Source organism: Borostomias antarcticus, assembly GCF_949987555.1.
Source record: "Borostomias antarcticus genome assembly, chromosome: 2".
In the NCBI taxonomy this organism is placed as follows: Eukaryota; Metazoa; Chordata; class Actinopteri; order Stomiiformes; family Stomiidae; genus Borostomias; species Borostomias antarcticus.
The window spans coordinates 12,725,023-12,738,215 of NC_140235.1; the positions used below are offsets into that span (position 1 = coordinate 12,725,023).

Sequence of the window (13,193 nt, forward strand, 5' to 3'; positions counted from 1 at the left end):
AAAGTTCCTGTAAATGCGTAATTACAGTATCTACTCATAGAAGTGAGAAGTGTTTGTACTCAGCGTCATGCTAAGCATGGCATATCTACTTGCCCCTCCCACCAAGGGCTGGGCTAGCCTGCAGTGTTGGCTGGCTTACTGCACCCGGACTGCAGCACACCACCACGTCTACGCCCCCATACTGTGATTTCTACGACTATTATCAACAAACAACCATTTAGACAATTCCTGGACAGTAGGCCTTCAAAGTGGTGAGTTACCGACGAGGTATTGTAATTGCTGAAATGGAAATGTCATATGAGTATGAAATGTCATCGGTGAGATTTGACTCTCTTAAGAACGCCGAACTGCAGCTCACAGGGCCACCGTAGTCTACATTTCCCAGATTTGTGTAACGGTAGCATAATTCTGCACACACTACAAATGTTACATTTGAAATAATCGTATTAAAATTATTAGCGTGGATTTCAAGAAAGCTGTGTGTCACACGAATAGCGTGTATCTCACCTACAGTTGGCCTAGCCGTGGTGATCTATTCCCAAATAAAGACAAGTGAGCACAGTATTCGACACTGTTGCACTCTAGTGTTATGTAGGCTAATTGACTAAGCCTGCCAATAATTCCACTCTGGCTTATAAAATAAATCTCGGCGAGTTGACAAAAGGTTCAACTCATGATCATAATAGCCTGCACTGTAGATCTGTAGCCTATGCCTACTAAACCAAGTACAGTAACGTTGGATCGACATTTGTTAACTTGAGTGAGGGGACCAGTCATTCGGAGGGGGCTCCTAGTTGTTCAGGGTATTGTTTATTCACTCAAGTGAAGTCATCCCCTACATCCCTTAATCTATAGATTAGGGGAATGACTTCACTCAGGACTGCACAGGTCAGCTTTTCCCTGCATATGGAGAGTCCCCTTTCTGTCGCTATTCTATTCTGCGAGGCAAAACACGGGGATGTCCCAACAACACACACTGCCCCCAGGCTTGTTATATTCCCAATGTAAGGTCTATCCTTTGTTTATGTAATAACACACACACACACACACACACACACACACACACACACACACACACACACACACACACACACACACACACGGGTTGAGGTGTAGGCTATAGCTGTAAGAGTTTGCAAGTGCACTGTGTCTAATGTTTCATGAAACAACAGAATGGAGGTACAGAGTCCTCTTTATGTGTCATTGCGTTCCACCCCCCCTCCTGGACCCACGCCATTGGCCCATTCACTGAGAGGAACTCGAACTCATTAGAAATCATTTCATGTACAGTATCACTGAGAGGAAGTCTAACTCATTAGAATGCATAGCATGTATGCTCTCAGAGCAGTTTACTAAGATTAAAAAATATATACAAAATGTAACCTCAGTCACTATGAATCGGCCCGAGCTTACACTTTAGAAACACCATATCTTGGTATACCGGTCAGATGAAGTGCTTCAAGTGAAACCCTCTGCCAAATATTTGCAAGTGCACCCTGCCAGGCTGCCTCTCAGGGATATAGAGAGGCCCCATTGTTTGGGGAAACATTACTACCATGGACTAGATCAGGGACAGCTTTTCTGTGCACATTTCACAGCCTGTTCTTCTCTGATCCAACACACTAACGTGTTGTTCTATCCAAAGGTGTTATTTGGTGTTATTCTGAATGTTACTATACTGTGCTAGACTGTGTATATAACTTTGGTATAAAATGAATTACATCCCTATCTTTTTTCTCATTCTCTCATTCTCTCCCAGCCTTCTCATGAACTCAAGGTATCATGTTTCATCTCTATTGTGTTGTCTTTTTAAATCTTTTTTGTGAGAAATTTAAGGGGTTGTGCTTTTACCTCTCACCGTTCTTCTTATTGTCTCTAATCAAACAAGTTTTAAATTTTGTACTCCCTGCATTTTTTTTATAACATTTTTATTTGACCATCAACTGCCCTTTAACATTAAGAAGATAATACTTCTACATTTGTGTCCAGCAGTACAGTATGTAGAAACAGAAACTTTAATTGAAAAGCAGTGCATAGTACTTGCATGGCGATTAATAACATGTATTATAGTAGACATACATTATAATATATATATATATATATATATAGCATATATACAGCACAGAATCTTCTCAGTGGTAAGTGTTGAGGTTTGTGTGAAGCAGAAACAGTTATCAGAGCTCTAAGCTGTGCAGTCAGGCCAAATCAGCCAAGTGCAGATACGACCTAGAAAGATCGGCAAAAACCATAGCCTAATTCAATCACTACACAGTACCTCACAGACAGATTCACTCAATATTCAGTGTAGGAAACACATCGGAACAACAGCACAGATCAGTAGCACAAAGCGGCATGAACAAACACAGGCTGGATTGCTGTGCAGCAGCTTGTAGGCTGTGTGTGTGTGGTGATCTGCTGTTGATCCTGCTGCTATTTATGACTTCTGCCCACCCAACCCTGCTTATTTTTATCCTCCTGCCCCAGTATGTATCCGTCTGGAGGGATATCAGCCAGCATATACACCAACAGGCTGCGGGCAGAGGGCATGGGCTCCAATGAGCAGGCGGTGCACTTCCTCAACCAGGACTATGAGCAGCTGAAGCAGGAGTGCCTGGAGACCGGCTGCCTGTTTGAGGACCCCTGCTTCCCGGCAGAGCCCCCCTCCCTGGGCTTCAAGGAGCTTTCCCCGAACTCCTCCAAAACCAGGGATGTGGAGTGGCTGAGACCCACGGTGAGAAGACTGGATGAGGATGATGTGGATGATGGTTTACTGTCCCGATCCGTTTGATTTACATTACAGTCATTACATTTGCATTACAGTTATTTAGCAGACGCAGTTATTTAGCAGATGCTTTTATCCAAATTGACTTACAATAATTGCATTTAACGTAGAAAGTCAGTGTACTACTACTTGCCAGAACTCACAAGTGTATCTCCCTTCTAAACAAGTGACAAGCTAAGAGCATAATCTAAGAGCATAATCTAGTGCTAAAGCCAAAGTTCAAGAGTAGCAAAATATAAATACAATAGATGCTTAAGAAGGAGGATCCTGGTAGTACATCTTGAAGAGGTGAGTTTTGAGCCTGCGGTGAAAGATGGGCAGCGACTCTGCTGTCCTGACATCAGTGAGCAGTTCATTCCACCACTGCGGGGCCAGGACAGAGAAGAGCCGTGACTGCATCGATCGACCGCAGGGGCCTCAGAGTGATGGGCCAACCAGTCGCCCTGAGGTAGCATAACTAAGTAGGGATGCACCGATTGCAACTCTGCACTCTGCTGTCCTGACATCAGTGGGCAGTTCATTCCACCACTGCGGGGCCAGGACAGAGAAGAGCCGTGACCGTGTCGATCGACCGCAGGGGCCTCAGAGTGATGGGCCAACCAGTCGCCCTGAGGTAGCATAACTAAGTAGGGATGCACCGATTGCAACTCTGCACTCTGCTGTCCTGACATCAGTGGGCAGTTCATTCCACCACTGCGGGGCCAGGACAGAGAAGAGCCGTGACCGTGTCGATCGACCGCAGGGGCCTCAGAGTGATGGGCCAACCAGTCGCCCTGAGATAGCATAACTAAGTAGGGATGCACCGATTGAAAAATTCTGGGCCGATGCTGATGCCGATGTTTAAAATAACAATCCGGCCGATGGCCGATGCTGATGGCCGATGTTTATTTTATATTATTTTTATTCCCCCTTTTGTGCCAGGGAAACAAGTGTTTGGTTCCAAAACGCCGATTTTGATTTCACTTTAATTTGAAAGCAAACTACACGTGCGTTTGCGGCGTTACGTCACGGATCTTCTCCGAATCTGCAGCTGGGTAGGCCACGTTTTGCAACAAAAAAGCCATAATTGTTGCGACATAACATCGGCCTCTACCATCGGTGAATGTCATTTTATTTGCCGATGGGCCGAAGGCAGTCAATAAGGCCAACATGGCCGATGCCGATGTTCGGCCGATGCATTGGTGCATCCCTATAACTAAGACATGTCGACCTGTACACTCTTTCAGATACAGTAATTCGACAGTGAGTGGTCCGTATGAATATGTGCACACTGTCTCCCTCTTGAAACTGAAGGGATGTATCTAACTCATGGCTGCACGGTCTCAGATGTCACATCATTCACAGATCAGTTTATGCTTGGATGTTCTTAGATGGATCCGTGTTTATCTAATTCCTTGAACCCCCCCACCCCCCGTCCCCAAAAACTTCAGCACAGTTCCATTCTAGACATCAGCACACCAGTCACACCCCTCTGCAGCTGCTGCCATGTTTAAACTCTGGGACCGTTTGGGACAAGCAGAGACAGGACCCTCTCAGCCCACCAGTTCAGTGCAGCTGTTGGCATCGTCGGACCACGTCCTTCCTTGCCTCATACAGTAGCTTGTTTACCTCAGTAAGACTAAAACAGCCATAGGCCATACAATTGCTCAAGATGCAGTTAGATATACTTCTATGACACAAACTGTACATCCTGGATCCCGGCGGTGGGAAGAGCCTGGTCATAGATTCACACATAGTGTATTTAGGAGGAAACAATAATGAAAAAACAACAGGGAAAACAATCTAAGAATGTAATTTACTTGTTTACTACACTACAGTACTCTGGTCGTCCTCGTACCCATTCATCACAAATTTCCATGCATTTGGCTACTTTCCTGTACTTTCCGCCCCTGCATCTTTCTTAAGTACGTCCACGTTAGTGTGGGATGGCCTCGTGATCGATGCCTGTGTGTTGGCTCCTACAGCACCAGTGTGCTGGCTGCCAGCTCCTGGTGTCTTTGTCAAGTTGTGGCAGTACCGTGTCTGTCCTTCCAATGACCCGAGCTAATCCTGTCCTTCTGTTCCCTTCAGGAGCTAACGGACGACCCTCAGTTCATCCTTGGTGGAGCTACTAGAACAGATATCTGCCAGGGAGCGTTGGGTGAGTTCTGCCTAATACATGGACTGTGTCTAGAGGCCTAGGAGATGGCACCCACTTTACAACATGCATTTTGTGGCATTTTCAACTTCTTCTGTCAACCAGTCTCCCATTTCACAAGGTCAGGTAAAACAAGGACAGACTTGTGGTGCAGCAAAGCTCTTTTGACAACCTTGCACAAGTCTCCCCCTGCTGGTCATTCTGTGTAATGTACACCGCTATCTCAGATTCTCTGTCTCATTCTCTGTCTGTTTTGGTGTCAGGTGACTGCTGGCTCCTAGCAGCCATAGCCTCCCTCACTCTGAACGAGACACTGCTGCACAGGGTTGTCCCTCATGGCCAGACCTTCCAGGATGACTACGCTGGGATCTTCCATTTTCAGGTACTAATATTGTGGTCATTTAGAGGTGCTCATGCTGTAGATGGTATGTGTATATTTTATTGGACACTTACAATTATTAATTATCGAGAGGAGGTTCATTTAGTTAATGTGTGGCTTCTGTGTGGCAGTTCTGGCAGTTTGGAGAGTGGGTGGACGTTGTGATTGATGACAGGCTACCGGCGAAAGACGGAGAGCTCATGTTTGTCCACTCGGCTGAGGGCAATGAGTTCTGGAGCGCTCTGCTTGAGAAAGCATACGCCAAGTATGTAGTGGTCAGAGCTTCACTTAGCTTATTGTCCATTTACTCCAGTCCGTCAAATCCCAAGTGTCATGCACTCAAACCATTTCTATAGCCTCTCAGTGCAATACCATATTGTTAGCGAGCGTGTACGTTAATGGTGTTTCCGCTGTCAGGCTGAGTGGTTCCTATGAGGCCCTGTCTGGAGGCAGCACCACCGAGGGCTTCGAAGACTTCACAGGTGGCGTGTCGGAGATGTACGAGCTCTGCAAGGCTCCCAGGGACCTGTACAGGATCATCACCAAAGCCCTGGAGAGAGGCTCCTTGCTGGGCTGCTCCATCGACGTGAGTGGCCTCCCTGGCTTGGTTCTGCCTACAGTCTAACAGTACTGTATGCATCATACAGATTTCCTTCCCTCCGGTCTCTGTACTGTACATCGATCATACTGATTGAGATCATGTTGATATCCCTGCAGATCACCAGTGCCTTTGACATGGAGGCTGTGACGTTCAAGAAGCTGGTAAAGGGACACGCCTACTCAGTCACTGGTCTGAAGCAGGTACAAAGACAAGTGTGCATGTGGTGTGTCATGTAACGTGTATACATGTGGTGTATATTCATGTGATATGTATTAGGGTTGACCAATAAAGTCGATACAGCGATATATCGCAATATTCTTTCTGCGATATTGTATTGATTTTCCAGGCCCTGGTATTAACACATAACATTTTTATTTAATAGTTTTTTTTAGAAGGAAAATATACAGAACAAGACAGGGAATATATATACGTAGATAGACAAAATTCAATCATCAATACATTGTTCATATTTTAAACTGATTTAAAATGTCCTCCGCCCTCAGGATCACCTCCAGGGAGCGGGGGATGGAGTTGTATTTTATTTAATAAAAAATAAAAAAAATCAGTAAATTATGTAGAGCATTGCAATGTATCGCAATATGTATCGTATCGCAATGTATTGTGACCCATGTGTCGTACTCAGGTCCTTTGCCAAATCCCTGCCCTAATGTGTGTACTACTGTACGTCACTCTGTGTTGTTTCTCCGCGCTCCTGCTCCTGTGCCAGGTGGACTTCCGGGGCCATTCGGAGAGGCTGATCAGGGTGCGCAACCCCTGGGGTCAGGTGGAGTGGACTGGGGCCTGGAGCGACAAGTGAGTATGGGTCCTGCTACTACAACATACTGTACCACAGAGCCTCTGTGTTTGTTTGGCAGCAAGCCGGTTGATTTGAACTACGGGGCGTCTCCCTGTCTTTGTCCAGCTCTCCTGAGTGGGATGAGATAGACCCATCTGAGAGAGAGGACCTGCATATACAGATGGAGGACGGAGAGTTTTGGTGAGGACCTCACCTGTTTTATCAACTGCTCCCGAAGAGGTCAGCTGCTGTACAAAAAAAACATTAGGCTGCGCGACAACGGGATTTTTTCTTTGTCTCCGTCTAGGATGTCCTTCCAGGAGTTCTTGCGGCAGTTTTCTCGTCTGGAGATCTGTAACCTGACCGCCGACGCTCTCAGCGGGGACGGCCTGAGCCACTGGAACACCATCAAGTTCCACGGGATGTGGCGGAGGGGCAGCACCGCCGGAGGCTGCAGGAACCACCCCAGTCAGTCACAGGCAATACTCATGATCCAACACTGGACCAGTGTGTTCTGGACCTGTGTGTTCTGGACCTGTGTGTTCTGGACTAGTGTGTTCTGGACCAGTGTGTTCTGGACCTGTGTGTTCTGGACTCGTGTGTTCTGGACCAGTGTGTTAACCACGTTTGATGGCGGCACGCTAAACGGCTCCGTTTTTGTGACCCCAATCCTCCCTCCACTCCAGACACGTTCTGGATCAACCCCCAGTACAAGATCACCCTGCTGGAGGAGGACGATGACCCGGAGGATGAGGAGCTGGCCTGCAGCTTCCTGGTGGCCCTCATGCAGAAGGACCGGCGGAGGTACCGGCGCCAGGGCCAGGACATGCACACCATTGGCTTCGCCATCTACGAGGTGAGAGATGAGAGAGACGCGCGTCTCCTCCTCCAAGACCGGCTCAGCTCAGTTCAGTTCACAGTGGTTTTTGAGAAGCCGTTAAAATCCGATGTTTAGCATGTTTGGACTGGGCTTCATCTCAGTGTTCATGTTTGACATGTATGAGTGAGTGCTGACATTTTCTTCTGTCCTGTCTTCTCTTTACACAGATTCCAGAAGAGGTATGGATCACCATCAAACTTGACCCCATTTGACCTCAGTTTAGGCTCATGCATTTGGGCACTTTTTTTTATAAACTAAAATGGACATCTTAATGGTATAGCCTATGGTAGAGCATAATTGGTATGTCCCATTTCTGTTGGCTATTTTGATTGAGCGGCAGTACATTTATTGGAGGTTATATCCATCCATCCACCCACACATCCATCCATCCCTCCATCCATCCATCCATCCACTCATCCACCCACCCACCCATCCATCCATCCATCCATTGATCCATCCATCCATTGATCCATCCAGTACAGGGGCTGCCAGAATGTCCACCTGAAAAAAGACTTCTTCCTGGCCCACTCCTCCCGCGCTCGCTCCGAGACCTTCATCAACCTGCGGGAGGTGAGCACCCGCCTGCGCCTGCCCCCGGGGGAGTACCTCATCGTGCCCTCCACCTTCGAGCCCAGCAAGGAGGCCGACTTCGTCCTCCGAGTCTTCACTGAGAAGCAGTCGGAAACAGAGTGAGTGTCTTTGTCCATCGATGTCTATTAAGTGTTATTGTGAGCATTTATGAATGTGTAATTGAGAGCATATGTCTGTGTGCTGTACATATGCTAACATATTTGTACACGAGGTGCTGAGATTGAGATGGTTTTGTCATTTCAGAGAGCTGGACGATGAAATCTCTGCAGACCTGGAGGATGACGTGGGTGTCTACATTCATAGCCATCACTATAATCACCATGTAAATTGGTTGAATTTATTATGAGTACCTCATGTCTGCAAATCTCTTGTCCCCTTACAGGATGAAATAACTGAGGACGATATTGATGACTCTTTCAAGTCCATGTTTGCTCAGTTAGCAGGGGAGGTACAGTAGGTCACGCTAATTCATCAGAGATTAAGACCTGTTGTCAATAGTTACATTCTTCTTTTCCAACCCATGAGAGGCCATCTTTACAGCTCATCAGCTCGTCTCAGGCATTGGTCTCTTGTGTGTTATAGGATATGGAGATTTCGGTCCGTGAGCTTAGGACCATCCTGAACAGAGTGGTGACTAGACGTGAGTTCTGTGTATTCTGTTACCAATAACCTGCCCCTGTATCATCTCACTGTAAGTGATGACACAGTACACTGTACATCTTATTAGCGATGCACGCTGTTAAATGAGCCCAGATTAGCTCCACTGTTTTGTCTTTCCAGACAAAGACTTGAAGACAGATGGTTTCAGCATGGAGTCTTGTAGGACCATGGTCAACCTCATGGATGTATCCTTTTTAGCTGTCAGCCATGAGCTGAAGGCTAAAATAAATGAAAATGTCTACACACTATCTGCATAGATAGTCATGACCTTAGTCTTGTCGAATTCCTTAACATTGATCTAACCCAGAAAGATGGCAGCGCCCGCCTAGGCCTGGTAGAGTTCCAGATCCTGTGGAACAAGATCAGGAAGTGGCTGGTAAGGACATAACACCATGTGGACATAATGTAACATGTATTGGTTTACTCTGTATATCATGTAGTGTGCATTGATGTATGTATCTGTCTGTCCTCAGGGCACCTTCCGAGAGTATGACCTAGATAAGACAGGGACCATGAGCTCGTATGAGATGCGTCTAGCTGTGGAGTCAGCAGGTATTGCTCTCATTTCTTGCACACACATACACACACACGCATACAGGCACACACACAATGCGTCCTCCTCTCCCTGGGTCCCACTGCTGAATTGGCCTCTCCTATGTAGGCTTTAAACTCAACAACAGACTGAACCAGATTCTGGTGGCCCGGTATGCTGAGAATGAGGCCATTGACTTTGACAACTTCATCTGCTGCCTGGTCAAGCTTGAAGCCATGTTCAGTGAGTACGGCTACTGAAGGATAGATTTAAAAATAGATATGTGGTTCGAAGATGAAACCCAATACCTTACAGGTGCCTTGTTTGGGCCTGCTTGATCAACTTAACTTTATGTTTTTACAGGATCTTTCCGACAGCTTGACAAAGGGGAAGGACAGGCTGAGATGAACATCACTGAGGTGGGTGTCCCATATTATTTTTGTACATTTAATCACGCAATGTTTAGTAGACTTGTAATTGTAACTCTGCTGTCTACCTCTCTGGTTTTGCTAGTGGCTGTACATGACAATGTGTGGTTGAAGAGGACCTTTTTTCCCAGAGGAGGGACGAACAGAGCAGCCAATATGGCCTTGCAGAGTGTCTTGTCCCTGAAGCCATAGAACCTTAGCCTTAGTATCCGGTTGGTTACACACTTCCACACACAGCCCACCTCAAAATGCCCCATATAGCAGTGAGAGCACTGTGTATTACTGGGTGAGGCTTGACCAAGTTAAATACCACTCCCCTGTGCTACTGGTAAAGCTATGCAAAAATAGTTTGAGTCCTCTGTCAGCTCACCACCTGTTTGTAAACAGCATGGGTCAGCATGAAATATCACTATGGCTGTAATGTGTATTGCATAATTATTTTTTTATTGCATAAATTTTACTTTAAGAGGGTCCACAGGCCTTTTAAACTGTGTTTTAAATAGGTTTTGCATGTGAATTATTTCACAAAAAGAGCGAACCAATTGTCTGTGATAAACCTAATTTTCAATTATTTTTAGTTTTAAAATATTTGAATTTATTTTTCATATTAGTTTGAAATGGAATTCAGTGTGCCTTTTAGTATTAATATTAGTTACCTCTTATATTATTTGAGACATAATATCAAGTTTCTGTGGTGTGAAAAACATGGAATGTATATTCAACCACATTACCTGGCCACTCTTAACTTGCTATTCTGAGACGATGTCATTCTCAGACCTTGTCTTTGTCTCTGGCCTGCTCAGTGCCATACCATCTCTTGACAAAGTCTGAATTTTGTATTTTCAGTCTTATGAAACTTAACAGATGTGTAATTCAAGCTATTTGAAAACTTTGGACATATTTGTCTTGTCAATTTCATCTGACAATCGGATCAAATCCAGTAGGATTACAATGGAGATTAAATGGGACAATGAAGTATAGTGTAGGCGTCACTGGTTGATTAGTTAACCTTATGCTTGATCACAGTACTCTAAATGCACAGGAAGGTACTGCTGTAATGTGAAGATATGTGTATGTAAATGTTTGTTTCTGAATGTGTATCTTCCTCAATAAGTACATGCTACCCCAGTGATATGTGACATCTTTATTTCAGTGACTTACTGTACGATGAAAACCTGAAAACCCGGTTAAAAAAGTGTAAAGTATTTTCATGCATATTCTAGCAGCATACAATGATTTATGTAACATCAATGGTTGAGGCAGGTTGTAGTTGTCAACCCCATAGCTCATAAGACTAGTTCTGCATGTTTATCTTTTCAACACACCAACACAAAGAAACATTCCATTGACCCACAGTGTTATGCACCAAGACCTTGTCCAAATGGTTCAGGTATTTATTGTCACCACAGTGTTCCTAGTAAATGCTGAGAGCTTTGAAAACCAGTCCCCGACTCACAGTAACTTGACTGTAGTATTCTTAACTGCCTCAAGATAATTTGATCAACATACTGCACAACATCTCAGGCATCTTTGGCTAGAGTACCTTAATTACAGTCACACATTCATCTACTGGGGTAAATGACAAATTACATAAGCCAATTTGACATAAGTATCAAACAACGAGCTGTACTTTAAACAGTTGAACAAATTAAATACACAGAACCAAAGCATGGTAATCAATGGATGGAACATACAGTAGTTAGACGCACATCTGATATAAATGGATCACCTTGATCATAATGTTTAACGTGGTGTCTGTCAAAATACTGTAAGAGGATTTGGAGGCCTGCAGGAAATGAAGGCTTGATGTGTCACTAAACAAATCTATTGGCAATGGCCAACAGTTTGGAGTAGTCTCCTTCCATTTTGCGCAGATGTGTCGGTATTGGCACCTTGATTCTAGTTCCTGTGGGGTTACCATTGTCTTCAATCAGAACAACATTGTTTGAGTCGAAACGCGGACTCATTCGCGCTCCAGGCATCTTGTGCCCAACAATAAGTGCCTTCTTCTTTTGTCCCTTGATGGCAAGTAAGACCCGGTCACCAACTTTTCCCACTCCGTTCTTCGTATACACATGGATCACTTTTGGAGCACGATGGTAGGGAGTATTTCCAAGAGGGCTGTTATCCACAACTCGCACTCTTGTCATTTTCTGAATGGCTGCTGCAGCTGCTGACACACTGCAAGGAAGAGATTGTATAGTTTGGGGGGGGTACTTACAAATAGGGATGTAACGATAACTGGTATAATGATAAACCACGATGAAATCTGAATAAATTTAATGAGATAAAATTAGCAGCATCCAGCATCAACCAGATGCTCTCACTCGACACTCTACAATACATTTTAATGTTTATGCAAAAAAAGTGCATAGCCTAGTGCTGCTGATTTTATTTGTGGTTTTCAATATAAAACTTTAATTTTTAATGTTAATTATTTCTCTATCAGTAATTTTGACCATTTTCAGCACATTTAAACAATGCCATGATAATACTGATAACCGTGATAATTGTCATAATCGTGATATGACATTTTCATACCGTTACATCTCTACTTACAAACATTTGACACTGAATAAATTAACATGGATGAAGCCTCGGTTAAAACTGGAAAACAATGGTGTCAGTGTTTGGCATGAAACTGCATTGTTGTTATCAAGCTCCCCCCCTCAGACAGACATTTTAGACTAAAAGTGTGAATGAATACCTGAAAGCCCTCTGTTGCGTTAATGATGACAGACCAGCAAGGAACCCACTGATGGATCTTGAAAGAGCCATAGCTAACTAACGTAAACTGCAGACCTAGAGAAGCAGGAGAAAGAAGAGCAGGAAAAGTGATAACGTTAAGTAATAACAATGCATTTAAGATCCATTTTGATCGTATTAATGACTGACGAGTGAAGGTTGGTATAAGAACAGTGAATGCTCAGTGTCACGACAGCTGCACAACTAGCTAACGTTAGCTAAAAGCTAGCCAACTAGCTTAGCTACCCTAAATTAGTTTATTGGACTGAATGGATCATGGCAATAGAAACTAACTGCATACAGAGGAGTGATTAGGATAACTTCAGACTCATAATAAACCGTAAAAATTATATATTTCTGAGTTCACATGATGACAAAACAGGATTTAACAAGCGAGCTAACGTGGCCAATTTACCTTTCCGAAAGCTCCATGCCAATGTCAAACGTGCGTTAATGCGCGTCATCAATGTGCGACTATCTGAATTGTTAAAATATGTTCGTTGGAAATAAAAAACAAACGACCAATATTTACCAATCTTATGTTTTATATACAGATGTAGTTTTATATACAGATGTAATGTAGTTTTCCCAATAGTAAAAATATAAAATATACATAATATAGATTATGTTTTCTGAAAGAAGTCATCAGAACGCGCAAGTTT

General features: G+C 44.3%; 2 protein-coding genes across 2 annotated transcripts; one reads left to right on the forward strand and one right to left on the reverse strand.

Moving 5' to 3' along the window:
- Positions 1 to 136: 136 nt before the first annotated feature.
- LOC311328328 (calpain-1 catalytic subunit-like) lies at positions 137 to 10,954 on the forward strand. The gene is made up of 23 exons (XM_084461266.1): positions 137 to 251; positions 1,760 to 1,777; positions 2,485 to 2,731; positions 4,853 to 4,922; positions 5,183 to 5,301; positions 5,430 to 5,563; positions 5,716 to 5,884; positions 6,016 to 6,099; positions 6,627 to 6,712; positions 6,822 to 6,896; positions 7,003 to 7,163; positions 7,382 to 7,551; positions 7,743 to 7,754; positions 8,053 to 8,264; positions 8,410 to 8,449; positions 8,549 to 8,614; positions 8,749 to 8,806; positions 8,947 to 9,011; positions 9,134 to 9,202; positions 9,300 to 9,378; positions 9,488 to 9,601; positions 9,722 to 9,777; positions 9,872 to 10,954. The coding sequence occupies exons 2-23, from the start codon at positions 1,767 to 1,769 to the stop codon at positions 9,896 to 9,898; spliced, it is 2,124 nt and encodes a 707-aa protein (XP_084317392.1). The 5' UTR covers positions 137 to 251; positions 1,760 to 1,766; the 3' UTR covers positions 9,899 to 10,954.
- Positions 10,955 to 11,134: 180 nt separating this feature from the next.
- On the reverse strand, positions 11,135 to 12,974 carry mrpl14 (mitochondrial ribosomal protein L14). The gene is made up of 3 exons (XM_084461267.1): positions 12,947 to 12,974; positions 12,494 to 12,588; positions 11,135 to 11,967 (listed from the first exon to the last, which is right to left on the reverse strand). The coding sequence occupies exons 2-3, from the start codon at positions 12,562 to 12,564 to the stop codon at positions 11,601 to 11,603; spliced, it is 438 nt and encodes a 145-aa protein (XP_084317393.1). The 5' UTR covers positions 12,565 to 12,588; positions 12,947 to 12,974; the 3' UTR covers positions 11,135 to 11,600.
- Between the last annotated feature and the right edge of the window lie 219 nt (positions 12,975 to 13,193).

Excerpts from the sequence above, each read along its gene's own strand:
- LOC311328328 (XM_084461266.1), top strand. Across the intron at positions 8,807-8,946 it reads GAACAGAGTGGTGACTAGAC|ACAAAGACTTGAAGACAGAT; the intron begins GTGAGTTCTGTG and ends TTGTCTTTCCAG. Across the intron at positions 9,379-9,487 it reads TCTAGCTGTGGAGTCAGCAG|GCTTTAAACTCAACAACAGA; the intron begins GTATTGCTCTCA and ends TCTCCTATGTAG.
- mrpl14 (XM_084461267.1), bottom strand. The coding sequence starts at position 12,564 with ATGGCTCTTTCAAGATCCATCAGTGGGTTCCTTGCTGGTCTGTCATCA. Across the intron at positions 11,968-12,493 it reads ACGCAACAGAGGGCTTTCAG|TGTGTCAGCAGCTGCAGCAG; the intron begins GTATTCATTCAC and ends TCTTCCTTGCAG.